At 39.3% G+C, this 17440-nt stretch overlaps 1 protein-coding gene and 1 pseudogene across 5 annotated transcripts in view; both read right to left on the reverse strand.

Annotated features, from left to right (window-relative positions):
• The window catches only part of TFDP1 (transcription factor Dp-1), a 146915-nt gene that overhangs the window by 13951 nt on the left and 115524 nt on the right, over positions 1-17440 (reverse strand). For 4 of the 5 annotated variants that reach the window (XM_069094065.1, XM_069094066.1, XM_069094068.1 and 1 more), the window contains exons 5-10: positions 13999-14120; positions 12508-12673; positions 12004-12150; positions 10109-10177; positions 6186-6337; positions 5083-5249 (exon numbers count right to left, since the gene is read on the reverse strand). In XM_069094065.1, the coding sequence (XP_068950166.1) occupies positions 5083-5249; positions 6186-6337; positions 10109-10177; positions 12004-12150; positions 12508-12673; positions 13999-14120 (823 nt within the window). The remainder of the gene's footprint in view (positions 1-5082; positions 5250-6185; positions 6338-10108; positions 10178-12003; positions 12151-12507; positions 12674-13998; positions 14121-17440) is intronic. The other variant, XM_069094069.1, reaches the window with a different exon arrangement.
• On the reverse strand, positions 3517-5057 carry LOC138165751 (actin-related protein 2/3 complex subunit 5-like protein pseudogene; annotated as a pseudogene).

Consider the following 17440-nt stretch of genomic DNA (forward strand, 5'->3'; position numbering starts at 1 on the left):
AGCCACGCACTCCCACTTACTGGTCCCAAAGTCCAGACTGCACTGACCTCTTACTTTGTCCTTCACATCTGTGTGTTGGTAAATCTGGAAATGGCCACAGCTGCTGCTGATCTGGAGTCCCTCCAGCTGGCGGCTGGTCAGGCCCTCCCTGGGGCTAAAGCCTTGGCGTGGGGCTGGGCTCGGCTCTGATTCCTGCTGGCCTGTCCTCAGTGAGAGGTTAGCTTCTCTGTGTCATTTTGTGGGTTCTGCAGCTCCAAACTTTGTTTAGAGTCCCCTTTTTACATGGATTGGGGAAGGTGGAAGCCGGAGCCGAGGGGAGGTCGTGCTTCTACTCCGCCATGTTAATTCATTCATTTCTATATTTTCCTTATCTTTCTGTTCAAATTATCTCCCTCTCAGAAGAATACTAAATGATTATTGTTACTTCCATTGTCTTTTTACAATTTACTTCTTTTTTTTGCTTTTTGGAAGGGGGAAGGCAGGACAATTGGGATTAAGTGACTTGCCCAAGGTCACATGGCTAGTAAGTGTTAAATGTCTGAGGCCACATTTGAACTCAGATCCTCTTGACTCCAGGGCTGGTGCTCTATTCACTGTGCCACCTAGCCGTCCCAATTTACTTCTTTTTAAAGAACTAAACTGCTGTGCCATTTGACACATATGCATTTAATATTGTTCATTTCCCAACATCTAGGGTGCCTTTAAGTATAACAGTCTCTCTGTCTACCTGGACTTGATCAATGTTTATTGCTGTATTATCTGAGAGTAGAATTGGGGTTCCCTTTTCCAAGAGTTTCCTGAAGCATAATAGATTTTGTTCCATCCCTGTATCTTTTTTTTTGTAACTATATTTTAGTTATTTTTGTAGGCAGCACATTGTTTGGATTGTTTTATTATCCTTTTCTTTGTTAATGAAGAAGTTAACTTTTCACACTTAAGAGTTAAGTTTGTGTAGTCCTCATGGCTATTAAGCCTGTGTTATGTTCCATTAACTACTTGACATGAATGTACAAATGTAGACACATACACTCTTGGGGAAGAGTTTGATAACCAGGGTTGAGGCAGCAGCAGGGGTCATCCTGTCTTTGTCCTTTTCCTCATTATCTCTTTAACCTCTGCAGTTCAGTTCAGCCTTCTCTTAGTTCTATCCTTCCAGCATATCCAATGATCCTCTCTTTGCCAGTGTGAGTAAATACTGAAAAGCATCACTTGGTGTCATGGCAGCTGTCTTCTCAAATGTCTAAGCTCCCTGCAGTAAAACCCACAGCGAGATCCTAATCTGCTTTCTTCCTCCTACCTCCTTGGGGTTGGCCTACATGATGGGGTCAAATCATTTTCTTTCTTTTGGCTATACCTAAATCCTACTTTTTCCTCTGCATTTTGCACCTCAATGATACTCCCCAAAGGCAGAAGGAAGAACCGAAAAATTCTAATCTCCCTCTCCTCTACAGTGCTGACCTGTCATAATCTTGGTCCTTTGTGTCACTCCTTTCTCTATTTGGGACAAATTTCTTTGTATTATCTTACCACCTATATAATATTGGGTTATCCAGAGCATGAGATTTTTTTCTCATGAAAAAATAATTTACTTCCTCTACCTCTTCTCCTCCTGATTTTTCCTATTATGTCTTTTACTCCTTAGATTACCTGTCCATTAATACTCTTTTTGATTTCTCCCTCTCAGTATGTCAAGTTCTTTTTTTCTTTTTGGAATCAGGGATGGCTAGGTGGCGCAGTGAATAGAGCACCAGCCCTGGAGTCAGGAGGACCTGAGTTCAAATCCAGCCTCAGACACTTACACTCACTAGCTGTGTGACCTTGGGCAAATCACTAACCCTAATTGCCCTGCCTTCCCCCCTCCAAAAAGTAAAAAACAAAAAACCCAAAACCAAAATAAAATCAAACACAATTTATTTCATATTCAGTATTCTTGTTTTGCAGAACTCTCATGTTTCCAGTGTGGTTTCTTTTTAAAGTTCTACTCCATTTTTTGCTTCTGGAGCTTAATTCTATACATAAACTTTCTTTTCAGGGTGCTGTTCTGAATCATTGTAGACATTCTTGGAGTTGCTTCACTGTTACTTAAGAAGGGCCCTGTAGAATCCGTTGAGTTTTTTCACCTTCCTCAAATGACTGTGATTCAATTTCTTATTATGAAGTACTCATCCACTGAGAGGGCTCTTTTCTTCAAACATTTACTCATTTCTTCTTCAATTAGCTCTTAAACAATGATTCTGCTGACTTTTTTTTTTACAGTATTCTTGCTGAAATGTCTTGACTATTAATGATTTCCCCTCACTAGGTCTAATGCCCTTGCATCCTCACTCTCAGCTGGGGTTGTGCTTTCAAACCAGCTCTCTCCACAGGCTAGATGAGTTCTGATTCCTATCTGAGGATGAGGGTGGTCAGCTGGGACACTTGAGGCAGGGAAACTCTGAAAATCCACTGTCCATCATCCTTTCTCAAAGTGAAATCCCTCTCACCAAAAGAGCTGGTTGTGAAGGTGTCATGGGAGACGTGGAGTAGAGAGAAGGTCTGTCTCACAGGATGCCTCAAAAAGATGCCCTTCTAGGAAGCCTCAGAAGTGTGTGCTCTCGTCTCTCCCCTTGTGACTCTTCTACTTACTGCTTTGTTTCCCCACTCATGTGCTGTACTCATCAATTTTCTTCAGCATGGATTTTCTGGTTTCTTCCAAACTCCACAATCCTCCATGACCATTTCCTTTCTACCTTCTTTAGCCTCAGGGCTGTCCAGATTTCAAAGGCTTCAAAGCCCCTCCCCAAGGACTGTGATTTCCAGTGGGATGTTGACACAGCATTAGTTAAGGAGGGACATGAAGGTAAAGGGTAGGAAAAGGGTCCAGGACTGGAGGCTGGCTAGTTGGTATTCAGAAGCAATTTCTTCTGTAAAAATTATCTGTGTCTGGTTTTTTTAGGGGAGGAGGGAGGTAAAGGCAAGGCAATTGGGGTTAAGGGACTTGCCTAAGGTCACACAGCTAGTAAGTGTCAAGTGTCTGAGGTTGGATTTGCACTCAGGTCTTCCTGAGTCTAGGGCTAGTGCTCCATTCACTGTGTCACCTAGCTGCCCTTACATATCTTCTTTTTTCTTTTTAATGCGGTTGGTATTTTATGAACTTAAGAACCAAGATGTACAGACAAGGTAAACTTGAAGTTGTATGAAACAATAAATATTTAATCACCAAACATCATTTCACCTTCCTGTGATCCATCAGCTTGGGCAGTGATGCAGAGCTCATGGCCTGACTGTATATAGACTAGACCCACAAGTTGCATCCATCTACATGGCTTAAGAGCCAAGACCTGCAGCTCTCCTGTTCTTGGTCAGTCTCCCTGAACAACTCAGAGCCCCTGCCATGTAGCATCACTCTTCTTTTTTACTGGATGAAACACACCAAAAATTAATATACTAATGAGTGAAGAGCTTTATTGATCCAGCAGGCACTTTACAATAAAAATCAGCCCCAGAGTCTGCTTCCCTCCTCTAGAACTATTTCTGTATAAACCCTCAGATCCTTTGAAAAATATAACACCAAACAAGCACTCCCTTTCCAAGCAGCAAAAATTCCACACCTGCCAAAGGCATCCCAACATTCTACATCAGCAGTGCCCAGGAGCACCCACCAGCAGAATGAATTCTCCTCTCTCCAATATCCAATTTCACTGGTGGCAATTTGTTACTCCCAGGTGAAGGAGAATGTCAGATCATGTGCAGGACTCAGAAAAGGCAGCAGCAGAACATTGGGTTTCCCCCCTTCCACCTCAAAAATAAAAAGCATTTTCAACAAATGAATGGTCTGAAACAGATTCATTGTAGTTTTGGGGAAGACGGGCCAGTGTCATCTCCATTATTCCTTCTTCCTTGTCCTGGGTCCCCCAAACTCTTCTGGTCTTCTCAGTGCAAGTTAAAAGTCTTTTTTTTAAAATAGTTTTTCTTGCTGTGAGAACTCTTATTATGGAACCTTGACCACCTACTGCTAATGCCTTCTCATGCCACTAAAGTAACACGGGCGCGCTGCTATTCTCTGTGGGTTTTTCAAATCCTTTACAAATGTACTTCATTAACAAGTCAATGCCATTTCTGTCTAATGATTGTACAGCCTGCTCTATCTCACTGCTTTTAAAGTTCGTGAGTACTTTCAGTACCACTCCTTGGGCCCATTCCTTTACTGCTTGATTCTTCGCATTGACAGGGGAGTATCATAAAGCTGCATGAAATGCTCTGAGCATATCACTTTGCCGCAGCAGGCTGTCCACCTCCCTGGGGTCCAGGTCCAGGTCTGGGCCTGGCTCGGCCGCCGCCGCCTCCTCCTGCTCATTGACAAACTTGTTCTCGTCGAACTCGTCTATGTCCACCTTGCGGAAGCGCAAGGACAGCGTGTTCCGGGCCATGGCAGGGGCCGCCTCCGCCTCCCGCAAAATGCCAGAAGAGAGAAGGAGCGAGCAAGAAAATACTGCAGGGACAGTGCTGGGAGCCCAGCAACAGCCCCGGAACAGTCCGGGAGATGACTCCGCTGCGCCGCCCCTTACTTATCTTCTTGATGTCACTGCTGAGTTTTCTAAACTTGGGGTTTTTAAATGGTATTATCTGATGTGGTGGGGAAGAGAGACATCCTTCACAATCCTACCAGGATTCTCCAATCCATACTGTAATAGAATACATTCAAGCCACACTTCCAAGGACAACACGTCAAACTTCTCAGAAAGAGATTTTAATCATAAACCCCTCTCTCTTCAGACTACCATATGCTAACATACTCAACCAAACAGCCATCAGAGAAGCACATTTTTTACTGGGTATGTGGGATTGAAATGATGCTAAAGTAAGAGAACTGAATTTGTGACACATTTGATGACTTATAAATCTCAACATCCCCTGGTTTCTTTTCATTTAATTATTACGCCTAGGTGCTTTATGTCTGGAATGCTTTAGAAAGGAAAGGTATAACCTACTTTCACCAGAGGAGGGACAACCAACTTTAAAGTTTGTCATAACTTTAAAAGTATGTCTTTGCACATGTCAAATTTGAACAGTATCATGGCAATTAAATATGGCCTCACTGACCTGTCACATAAGGTTCCAGAGCTTTAGGTACCAAACTTCTTGCCATTTTTAGGTCTTCTGCAGAACAGCTTCCAGATTCCAGCCCACAAGCCATCCCCATTCGCTTTAATACTTCTATGTCATCGTGGATTTCAAATGTGTTGTCAAAATTAAATAGATACTCAAACCTGAAAGGGAAGATTTCACTATTCAAACATCAAGAAGGTTACAGAGATATCCTGATGATGAGCACACACTACACATGCCTGACTGAGAAGACGGACAACTGCTCCTGAAAGTGAAGCAAAGCCAGCAGCAAGAGAGATAGGTCGGCACCCATGAGGCAGAGAATCTGCTGTCTAGGAGATTCTGAAAACTGATAGGCTGATAATAATCCCCACTTCCTTAGTTTGATGAAATACTCTCTCCTCCCCCCAAAACCAGAATTATGTCTTTAACACTTAAAAATATTGGGGCAGGAGTCCCAGACCTCCTGGTGAGGAAAATTCCCTATACAAATGGAGATGAGCAAGTGTTCTACCTGCAATCGTTTTACAGAGTTGGTTAAGTGACTTGCCCAGGGTGACAAAGCCTGTACATATAAGAAGTTGGACTTCAACACAGATCCTCCAACTTGGAAGGCTGCCCACTATTCACTATACTATGCTTCCTCTCATATTTTTAAATTGAATTTTTAGGTCAATTTTTCTTTTAAATAAGTCACCTGCAGGCAAAAAAAGGCAAATTTTATGCTTTAATAAAAACATTTGAGATGTCATTAGACTGTAACAAAAATTAGTAGAAGCAGAGCGATACAGTCAGCTTAGGAGTCAAGAAGACTGGAGATCAATTCCTGCTGCTGCTGACACAATATGGGCTCTGTGGCCCTGGACAAGCTACAGAGAAGGTGCTGAGTATCTGCACCACCTAGGAGCTCCTCCTATCAGAGAAATCATAGGTGAGGTCCCTAATTTCATCCCTAACTAAAATTAACTGAAGGAGGTGATGTATGGATATTTCGTCTTTAACAAAACCAACTATGGGATTTCTTCATTTTTGATTTGAAACTCACAGCTGAAGCAAAAGGGCGGATGGAAAACTTCTCTTTTCCATGAACAACCTACTTGTCGTTAGAAATACTGCAGTCGATCACTGTCTTCTTGCTGGTGTTCACAATGATAAAAGGTAGGTGTATGACAGAGTTGGAAGGTGGTGGTCGGCTGGCTTGCTGCTCTGCTTGACGATTTCTCTGCACCAAATTCTTGAAGGCAATTTGCTGAAATAAGATATACCAACTTATAGACTCACCATGTGAAGTCATTCACTTTTGATACTAAATATATCTTGACCTCACCCAGAAATAGAATACGTTCCTCCAGAAGAACTCTTCATACTCACATCACTGTGAGGTAAAAAAGCCTAGGTCAGAGCTGGCAGGTAGCTTAGAGCCCATACAGTTCAACCTTCTTATTTCATATATGCAGAAGGTGAAGGCCAGAGAAGTGAGGCAACTCACCTTAGGCCACATAGCAACAAGCCTCTGAGCCGGGACTAGAACTTCAAAGTGCTGTATTGTGGTCAGGAAGGGAGGCTTAACTTAGCCTCTTTTAGAGAAGACATCAGAAATCTCCTGATTACAATGATTAATTCATGTAATCTCTTTAGCATTCAGAAAACTTCAGTCTTCATAAAGAAAATTCATTTTAAAAATCAAATACTCAAAGGAGTGATGAGGATTTAGGGAGTGCCAATATGCAGATTACTCATCATATCATCTAAATTAAAAAAAGAATCCATGCAAAAAAAAAATATTTTTAAAATGCCATGGCCCACTCCAATGCTCTACCCCTCAGCCACTCCAACTATACCAACACATGACTGGGGGGGAAAAAGCTTTCACTGTAAACATTAGCTAATTGCAAGGTCCTAAAATTCTAAAATTGGAAAGAGTTTAGGATCATTTAGTTAGCCCAGAAACAACACTAAGCAAGCTCACATCTAAAACATTCCAGATAAATGGAATCTAATGTCTTCAAGGGGCTATGCTCTTTAAGTTTCTAATTAATGTGAGTGATTCCTCCAGTGACATATGTTGCAACCCATCCATGACTGCCTATATGACTATTACAGATTTCCCCTCCTAAGTTCACAACAGGGCGTCCACTCTTTGTGCAGAGGGTGGTTCTAGCCTTTTCCTCACATGACAAGGATACCAGGGAAGCACAGAAGCTGGTTAATGTCCAACTGTTATCCCTCAGTCTTGACACATGAATAGTCTGTCTTCTTCTTTCTCCATAGATTTCTTTTATGACATTCTTCATTACAGTTCTTCTTGGTGATTCTATATTTGTTATGTTTAGCAGCTGGCCCACGACCACTATGAGTCTCTCCCTCACACTCAGAGCGATACATAATTTTAACTCTTTGGAAATCATAAGATTCATGACCTGAAGCCATACAATGTCACCAGTACAATACTGGTATTAAAAATACGGGCCTTCATTTCAGCGAGAAGTCAGAACACTCAAGAAGTGCTGTAACTTTCTATTTTCTTGTCCTACTCTCCCCCTCTTGGGCCTGACTCACAAACAAAAATTCCATTTGCAGTGTTTGTCCATATCATCCATAATAATACATGAGATCTAATGGTTGACTCTCAAATTGCATGTCACAGTCTGGAAAATAGGCATTCTTGCAACATTTGGATTTTCTTGCATGAATGATTAGGCCATACTCTTTTTGGGTAGGTACGAATTTAATCTTAGGAGGCTCTACAGTTTGGGGGAGGTCTTGATGTAATCAACATGTCATCCACAAACTCGAACATTCAAAGGGTCTCATAATCTATCCTTCATTTAGGAAGCCATGCTAACTATGAAAGACACTTTCAGACAGTACAGATCTCAATTTTAATATCTTACCTAACAGGAATAAATGAACCAGATACCTAAGTGATCATTAATTGAAAAAGTCTGAATGGTATTGGTTAGATCATATATTAAGGAAAAAAATTAAGTCCAATCAGGAAATCAACTACTGCAATAGAAAACCATCCTGCAGCAGACCACAGTGCTGCACATAAATGTTTCAAACAGAACACAAGTTATTGCTTCTATCACCTTTTCCCTGAAAATATAATTAGTGTTGGACATATCAATTAACATTATGAATAGAACTATTTTGCAGTTATAGAATGCTTTACATTTTATCAAAGATTTTTTTCCACAATAAGCCTGTGAGTTAAGTCAGGTCAAGGGAACAAACATTTATACTTGTCATGTGCCATGCATCATTTTAAGTGCTGGGGAAACAAAGGAAGGCAAAAAGATAGCGCACCGCCCCCCCCCGGCCCCCCAAGAAGCTTACATTTTAATGGGGGAAATGACATGAAATCAACAAGGAAGATACGAGATAAGGGGGGGAGGATTCGAAGTCCAAAGGCCTCCTGGGGCAGGCAGGATTTGAACTGAGTCTTAAAAGGAGGGAAGAGGGAAGGGGTGGAGGAGAGGGAGCAGAGTAAGGCCCAGAGACAGGAGACAGAGTCAGGTTCGAGGCACTTCAGGTAGGCCAGTGTTGCTGGAGAGCTGAGTGTGGGGAGGAGAGCAAAGGCAGGAAGAGGCCAGGTGCTGAAGAGCTTTAAATGCCACATAAAGGAGTTTATGTATGATCTTAGACGAACAAGGAATAAGCAGTGGGTGATGAAGTCCGATGTATACTTTAGAAAAAGAAGCTTGGCACTCAATGGAGAATGGATTATACTGGATAGAGACCCATGGGTAAGACAACAAAGTAGACGGCTACAGCTACTTGATAGTTCTAGTGAGAAGAGACGAGGCAGGGGCCCTGAACTGGTGTGTGTGTGTGTGTGTGTGTGTGTGTGTGTGTGTGTCAGGGGAAGTCTGTGAGAGATATTCTTAGAAGGTACAGGGACTTGGCAATATAATGGATATATTGAGTGAGGAGTAAGGATGACAACATGGCTGCCAGTCTGTGTGACCGAGAGAGTGGCTGTACACTTGACAGCAGCAAAGTTAGGAGAAAGAAAGGGTATGAGGGAAAGATAATGGGTTCTGCTTTGGATATGGTGAGTCCAAGCTGCCTACAGGACATCCAAGGCTACATGCTCAAAAGACAATTTGTGATGGGAACTGGAAGTCAGGAGACTAAAGCTGGATAATACAGGTTTAGTAATCATCTGCACAGAGATAATAAATGAACCCATAGGAGCCAGTGAGATTATCAATTGAGATAGTATAGAGGGCTCAGGGACAGAGGTCGCCCGCAGTGAGTGGGTGTCACACATCTGAAGAACCAGCAAAGCAGACTGAAAAAGAACCATCAGACAGACAGAAGGAGAACCAGGAAAGATCTCATGAAAACCAAGGGAAGTGAGAGTATCTGAAGGAAGAGACTACTACTGTCAAATGCCTCGGAGAAGTGAAAAAGTATGAGGACTGAGAAAAGGCCAGGAGATCTGGAAATTAAGAGATCACTAGAAACTCTGGATAGAGAAGTTTCAGTTAGATGATGGTGTCAGAAGGAAAAATGTAAAGAGTTTATACCTGAATGAGAGTTGAGGGAAATGGAAGAACCTACAAACACATTTACACATCCTTCTCAAGGAGTTTAGTCAAGAGGGGGAGAGCTCTAGGATGATAAGTAGCAGAAACAGAAAAATCAAGTGAGAATATTACTGGTTAAGGACAGAGCAGACACAGCAGCAAGGAAGGAGTTTGAAGGTACGACAGTGGGAATGATAGTGGGAGAATCTATTGGAGATGCTGTTTTTATTCTTTTTTATAAAAGTGGAAAAGGAGGCTCAGGAATTAAGCAGTCTGCCCCAGGTCACATGGCAAATAACTGGAAGTAAAGTACAAGCCAAGGCCGCCACTCTTTAGTATGACATCACGTCAGCTCTCTGACTACACAAAACTTAATTATTTAAATGTTATCACTTAAAGCTAGAGTGTATTTCGTTATTTTGAAAGATATTAAACGAATAAAGGAAACAGAAATAGTTGCCCACATACAGAAAGTATTTCATTACCTGTAGAATGAGTTCTTGAAGTTGAGACTGCTTTTGTTTTATTCTTTCAAGTCTTCTCTGCCTCTCTACCTTTAGAAATAAGACACACACAAAAATCATCTCAAAGAATCATCCCAAGAAGTTATAGATGGAAGCAAAGCAATTTAATATACATTTTTTAATAAACCAACACCAATTCTACTTTTGAAAAAATAAAATTCTTGACTTCATGTAATTTTTGATGGATGTTTCCATGATCATTCAGCCTCTAAATATACTTGTCAAATATTTTTTAAGTTGAATTTTAATTTCCTTTTAATACTGTCCACAGTCATATAACTTATGACTATAATTTGTTTTAATGATGTTTAAATTTAATTTTTAATTTGTTCTAAGATGTCATATATTATAGAAGCATAGATTTAGAACTGGAGGGACCTTAGAGTCCCTCCAGTCTAGCTCTTTCATTTTATAGATGAACAAACTTAGGTCCTGACAAACAAAGATCCTAAGTGTCAGACTTTAGTCTGTGAATTTTCCCATATTCATTAAATAAAAAGAACTCTTGAATCAAGAGATGCTATTTCTGTAGACATGCATGATGGAGAGGAAAAATAGGAAAAGATTTGCTTTCCCATTACATTGAGGTTATAAACTCCTGGTAAAGTTAATGATGCTTTCTAAAATGGCAGTCTAACTATCCTCATTAAAATTTAGATAACACTCGATGTCATTAGGTCCACCCTGCCCACAGCTATAGTATTACTACTTTAGATTTAGATCCATACAGTTGAGCTCAGTTCTCTGACCCAGAGCCTAACAGCTATGTAAACAATGGGGAAACCCTCTTTAAAAGGGTTAAAGATGAGAAAGCATGTCTCTCTGTCCTTCACCACCATCATTCAATGCTTTCATGCAGAATCAGTAATCCTAATACTATACCTGATTTTACTCTTAACAAATGTAGGCCTATTTAGGAAAACAGCCAACACTGTAAACTCTCCAGTTATTTTCCCAAGAACAAAACTGAAGCCTTGGCATGCTTGCTGTAAAGAATAACCAGTATCTACTGGCTGCTAGAAAGGACACTGATCCTAGCTAACCACAACAATTACTCACAGAAACCCAAAAGGGTCTTGAGGTGGGCCAAGGAGGATGATATTCTCTCCTCCAGAATTCTAGAGAGTGCACTGAACAGACAACAGTGAAGGACCAGGCGGGCAGCTTCAAAGGCTGAGTCATATAGACTCTAATTAGTGACACAAGGGTTATATTACAGCACAAGCACCATTATGCTCCTTCAAAAGTGGTTTTTATGCCAAATAATTCAGAAACGATTTGCATTTTCAATTAAACAACAAAATTACTGATCAATTATGGAGCTCTTTAATTATATAATCCACACACATGTGTTATCACTAGGCATGGAAGGCCAGAGAGCTTAATTGATAAGTGGATAGAGGAGGGAGGTAAAAAAGGAAGCAAGGATGTCTCTCTATCACCTGAGTCACAGAACAAAACATTCTACAAAACAGCATTCCAGTAGGGATGCTGTCTGTGTGATTTGTTTCACACAGCAGGCAGAGCCAAGTGATAAGAAGTGACTGAGAAATGTTTAGATAACATCAATGAAAATATAAAAATGGGGGTGGCTAGGTGGCGCAGTGAATAGAGCACCGGCCCTGGAGTCAGGAGGACCTGGGTTTGGATCTGGCCTCAGACACTTAACACAAAAAACTAGCTGTATGACCTTGGGCAAGTCACTTAACCCCAACTGCCCTCCAAAAACAAAAGGCGAAAAAATATATATAAAAACACCTACCAGATTTCTATCTTTCCAAATATTATATATAAGTAAGCTTGATTCAGATTAAAATTAATAAATAAGAGGAAAAGTAGATTTTCATCATTCTTACCTCTAAATTCTGACATTCTTGAGCTGAGTTGGTTGGTAGACCAATCCATTTTATTTCCTTCTTCTCCTTTGAGATAATATTCATGGCCATTAAGACATTTAAGGCATCATACACTCTTCGTCTTATATTCTTCTGGTCATAAGCCTGCTAAAGATATTATGCATTAGAGGAAGAAAGCAGAAAGCTTCATAAAATTGGTGTTTAAAGACATGGCAGGAGATAAGCAAATTCAAAAGGAGGGGAGACAGACTTTGTTTTATACAGTGGACTACTAAAAATAGTTCATTACACCCCTCCCCCTGCCCCACTGGTAATAAAAAAAAACAAATTCCCACAAGAGTAAGCCTGATAGAGTGTCAATACATTAACTTAATGTTATTGATCTCTCCCAAAGCCTTGATTATAATCAGCTTGACAGCCCTTGAAAGAAAACACTCTTCAAAAGTCCCAAAGGGAAACTTTCAGGACCCTCAGAAAACACGAACCCATCTACATCATACTTACTGATTCATTTGGTAAAATGTGGTTATCAGCAGCACTGAACTCTGCGACCAACTCATCTGCCACTTCATTATATGAAGTGGTTCCTTTCCTCTGTACCTTCTCACAAACCTTCATTGAAAAATGTCTTAATCCCTTGCCATTCTTTTCTCCTTTTCTATTGCGCTTCCTTAAAAATACAAAGTAAAATAATATCACCTAAAATCAACCTTCAACTAAAATCTATCCTTATCTAATAATGAAATCACTACATTTACAAGACACAAGTGCAACCAAAGTAAGAAAACCGTATCAGATGGTCGCCACTTGAATCATATTCCATCATATCAAGGCAGAAAACTATAAGATATACCAGGAGAATCTGAGGATCTTTTTTTTTTTTACAGATCAGAAAATGAATATTCCAATAAGTCAAATCTCACATTTGTACCTTTATATTGTTAAAATATTGTGAGAAATCTTGAACATTAAAAGCTGTATACTCTATATAGTAAGCTTTTTGAAGACACTATTCAAAATGAAACTTCTACTCTTCATAACAAAATTTCAAGAAAGAAAACATACTTATTAATGAGCATAGCCACAAATGTCATCAACAGAGTGATATCTATCTACAAGGTAAGATGCATGATTAGCATCTACCTTGTAAAAATAAATAAGACTCACAATCATTACAGAAAATTTCTAGTGTTTTGTGTCAAATCAGGACAAGAGATTTGGGACTTTTTAAAAGTAGGCATAGTAATAAAATATAATCATTTGGGTTTCCATCTCCAAATAAGCCTGAAACACAGGGATGCAGATGTGTTTTTGTGGGGAAGACACATAAGACACATCATAAGGCGATTCTACTTAAAAATCTATTTAAAAGTGACCTTTTGCTTAAAGTGAAAAACTATTTCAGGAAGAGTATAGCTAAAGTTAAAAATAGAAGTGTGTTATATAACATAGATGATATCATTATCCCCTTCTAAAAGGTTTATCGTCATTGAATTGATACTAAACTTCCCAAGTTGTCATTTTCAAGTACAATGAAGAGTTTCAAAGTTACCACAGTCTCATTGAAGACATCTCAATTCCTCATCTTCAGCCAAAAATTATAAACCTTTAAAGTGTAACTATAACATAAATGGAGATGGAGTCATTGGATTGCTTCACAATAATCTCGATTTCTCAGATGCTAAAGTGAAAGTGTGTTCTTGATTATATATCTATTCTGGGAAAGGTTTGAAATTTTTTCATATGCCCTGACTTTTTTAATATCTTTTTTTTTGCTTTTGTGTTTTGTTTTTTACTTTTTCAATATCTTAAAAGAATAAGATCTCTGAAAAATAAATTTAAACTGAAGTCCTAATGTATTTGGTTTGGTTGCAAAACTACAATTTGGTTTGGTTGCAAGACTACACAGTTCATTTTGCCAAGACAGAGAAATTTATGATTAAAATCCTAAGAAATTCATTAAACTTCTAATAATTTGAGAGGAATATTGCTCACCCCGCCGACCAAGGTGAGGAGTCTGAAGCTTGGTTCTGTGATACAAAATGTGTGTTAGGCGTATGTGGACTTCCTACAAGGATAGTATTTGGCGCAGCAGATCTCTGAGGTGTACCAATTACCTACAGTTAAAAGAGACAATTCAAAATAGAATTAGAAATCTTCCAAGTTATGAAGATATCATTTTTTATAACTTATTAATCATTTAGAGCTACTTAATTTAATCAACTAAGAATTATTCCACAATCAAGCACTCACAGCTGACTCTTGAGGAATAATACAAACCCATTTCTTCTAAAACAAACTTTTTATTTTTCCTTCTTTAGCCCTAACTCCTTTACTACTTTAAACAAAAAACATCAATAAGCCAGGAGTCTAAACAAACAAAAACCAAAATAAAACACAAGTCATAGGTGAATAAAATAATAAATTTAAAGCTTTTTTTTTTAAAGGGGGACAGTCAATTGCTAGGGGAAAAAAATTAGCAAATTAGTTCCTAAATACACTGACTTAATTACCACATGTGTGGAGGTGCAGTGAGGAGTGATTAGAGTACTTCAGTAGATTTAACAACACTAAAAAAAAAAACAGGCAAACTGAAAACTCTCAGAAATAAAGCACAGAAAGATAATCCTATGAATGGATATGTGTATATACATATGCCTCAATCAATTAGGTAACGTCTATTAATCTTGAATAAACTGATGCTTAGGGACCCCACTGACATTTATTTTCAACTTCAGAGTTTCTTTACCAGTCCTTGTGGAGGGTAAGGATAAGAGGGAATAATGCAAATCAATTGAAAAGGAATTAGTCCTAGGCACTGAGAACAACACAAAGATAAAGGAGGCATATTCCCTTCCTCAAGCGGTGTATAATCTAGACTAGGGGTTACCTAACCTTGCCAATTGTCCATGTAAGAATAAAGCTAATAATGGTTTTTGCATCTTTCAAAAAAGTTTTATTTTATTGTATTTATTTTTAACAAATTTATTTTTTGCTTTTTGGAGGGCAATTGGAGTTAAGCGACTTGCCCAAGGTCACATGGTTAGTTTTTGTGTTAAGTGTCTGAGGCTGGATTTCAACTCAAGTCCTCCTGACTCTAGGGCCAGTGCTCTATTCACTGTGCCACCTAGCCGCCCCTATTTTATTGTATTTTTAAAAATAAATTTTTAAAATTTTAAAATTTAAAATAAAAAATCTTTTAAAACTATTCTTCAGTCCAGAGGGCCAGATGTGGCCCACAAGGCCATAGTGTGCAGACCCCTGATTTAAAAGATTGGAATAAATTGTATACCAAATAAATGAAGAAGCATAAAATTTATGAAATGAAGCACAGGGAGGCAAGACTTGAAAGACAGGCTGAAAGCAAACAAAGGACGTTAGTTAGTGTACTACTGGGAACTACTGGAGATTTCAGAGAAGGGCAGCAACTTGATCTGAGCAATATATACAAAAGATTCAGCAGGATGCAGGAAGACCAAAGGATTCAATAATAATGATCATAGCTAACATTGATCTAGTACTTTAAGATTTGCAAAGCACTTTACAAATGTTATTTCATTTGATCCTCACAACAGCTCTGTGAGGTGGTGCTCTAATTCCCATTTTGCAGATGAGGATGCAATTAAGTGACTTTGCCAAGGTCACACAGCTAATGTCTGAAGCAAGACCCAACCTCAGGTCTTCTTGACCCCAAGTCCAATATTCTAATCACTGCACCTCTTAGTGGCCTTAGAACTACAAAGGGGCTTACATCATCCAATTCAATTCCTTCATTTGACAGAGGAGGGAAATGAAGCCTGGAGGAGAGGCTTGATCAAGGTCACAAGGGCACCAAGTAACAGCCCTTCATTCAATGCCAGGCCTTCCAATTTGAAATGCAATATTCACTTCACCATTGCACAGTCCTAGTTGGTCACAGTCCATACAAGACAAACTAAAATGGAATTGCGGCAGCAGGAATGAAGGGGAGATTAAATGGGAAGGAAGGGGAGACTCAAGCAAGACATTAAACGATAAAGGACAATAAACTGTGGAATCAAAGAGGACTAAATGTTTCAAGCAGGGTGATTAGAAGAATAATGGTGTTGTTAGAAATAGGTATTTAGAAGGAATTGGTTTTAGGAGGAAAATGATATATTCAATTTTAAACATGTAGAATTTGAGTTACTGAAGTGATACAGGTCAAAATATCCTACAGGCAATAAGAAATGCAAGCTGGGGACTCAGGACACAGGGCAAGGCTAACAATAGATCTGAGCGCCATCCTTCTGTTCAGAGGTCAATAGCTCAAGTCATAAGAGGATAACAATGGAACATTGAGGAATGCTAAATTGAGAGATAGGAAAAGAAAGAGCAGACACGAAAACTGACAAGAAAGCAAGAGAAGAACAATTAACCATGCTGACAAAAGATTAAATTATACTATTATGTAAAATATAGAATCACATTATCGGGCTCAAATATACACCCCATTTTCATATACTCATACCCTGAATAAAGTCAGCAAACAGAAACCAATGGTTTAAAAGTACTGACATAAGTCAAAATTTCCTTATTTTCACACTCTCTCTCTCCCCCCCCCCCCGCCATAATCCTCCCACTGTACCTTTAACATAATGCCAAATAGGAGCAGTGAGGTGGCAAAGTGTGGAGCATCGGTCCTGACGTCAGGAGGATCTGAGTTCAAATCTGGCCTTAGACACTTGAAACACTTACTAGCTGTGTGACCTTGGGCAAGTCACTTAATCCCAACTGCCTCACCTTCCCCCCTCCAAAAATAAAAAAAAAAAAATGAAATGTCAAATAAATTACTGTTCAATGAACAAGTAATTTTATGTCCTTTGGTAATAATTCTGAAGTTACACATCAATTTAAGATGTAACAAAGCTGCCCCATGGGGCGGCTAGGTGGAGCAGTGAATAGAGCACTGGCCCCGGAGTCAGGAGGACCTGAGTTCAAATTTGACCTCAGACACTTAACACAAAAACCAGCTGTGTGACCTTGGGCAAGTCACTTAACCCCAATTGTCCTCCAAAAAAAAAAGTATACCCCATAACAATATAGTTAAAATTTTACCCTTTCAGAGATACTGTATTACATGTTTCTTCAAACTTTATTGCATTATTCTCAAACATTTCTGAATAAAGGCTCATATTCCATCTATAGCTAAGTTTAATCATAGTTATAAACTGTAGTCAATGTATTGAAAAACTTCAGCAAACTGTATTAAAGTTGGACACTGAAAGGCAAAAGAAAGAAAAAGGAAGGAAGGAAGAAAGGAAGGAAGGGAGGGAGGGAGGGAGGGAGGGAGGGAGAGGAAGGAAGGAAGGAAGGAAGGAAGGAAGGAAGGAAGGAAGGAAGGAAGGAAGGAAGGAAGGAAGGAAGGAAGGAAGAAAGAAAGAAAGAAAGAAAGAAAGAAAGAAAGAAAGAAAGAAAG

This window comes from Petaurus breviceps, unplaced genomic scaffold (genome assembly GCF_028583685.1).
Source record: "Petaurus breviceps papuanus isolate PSGF00001 unplaced genomic scaffold, PetGlider_PUasm1.0 214, whole genome shotgun sequence".
Lineage (NCBI taxonomy): Eukaryota > Metazoa > Chordata > Mammalia > Diprotodontia > Petauridae > Petaurus > Petaurus breviceps.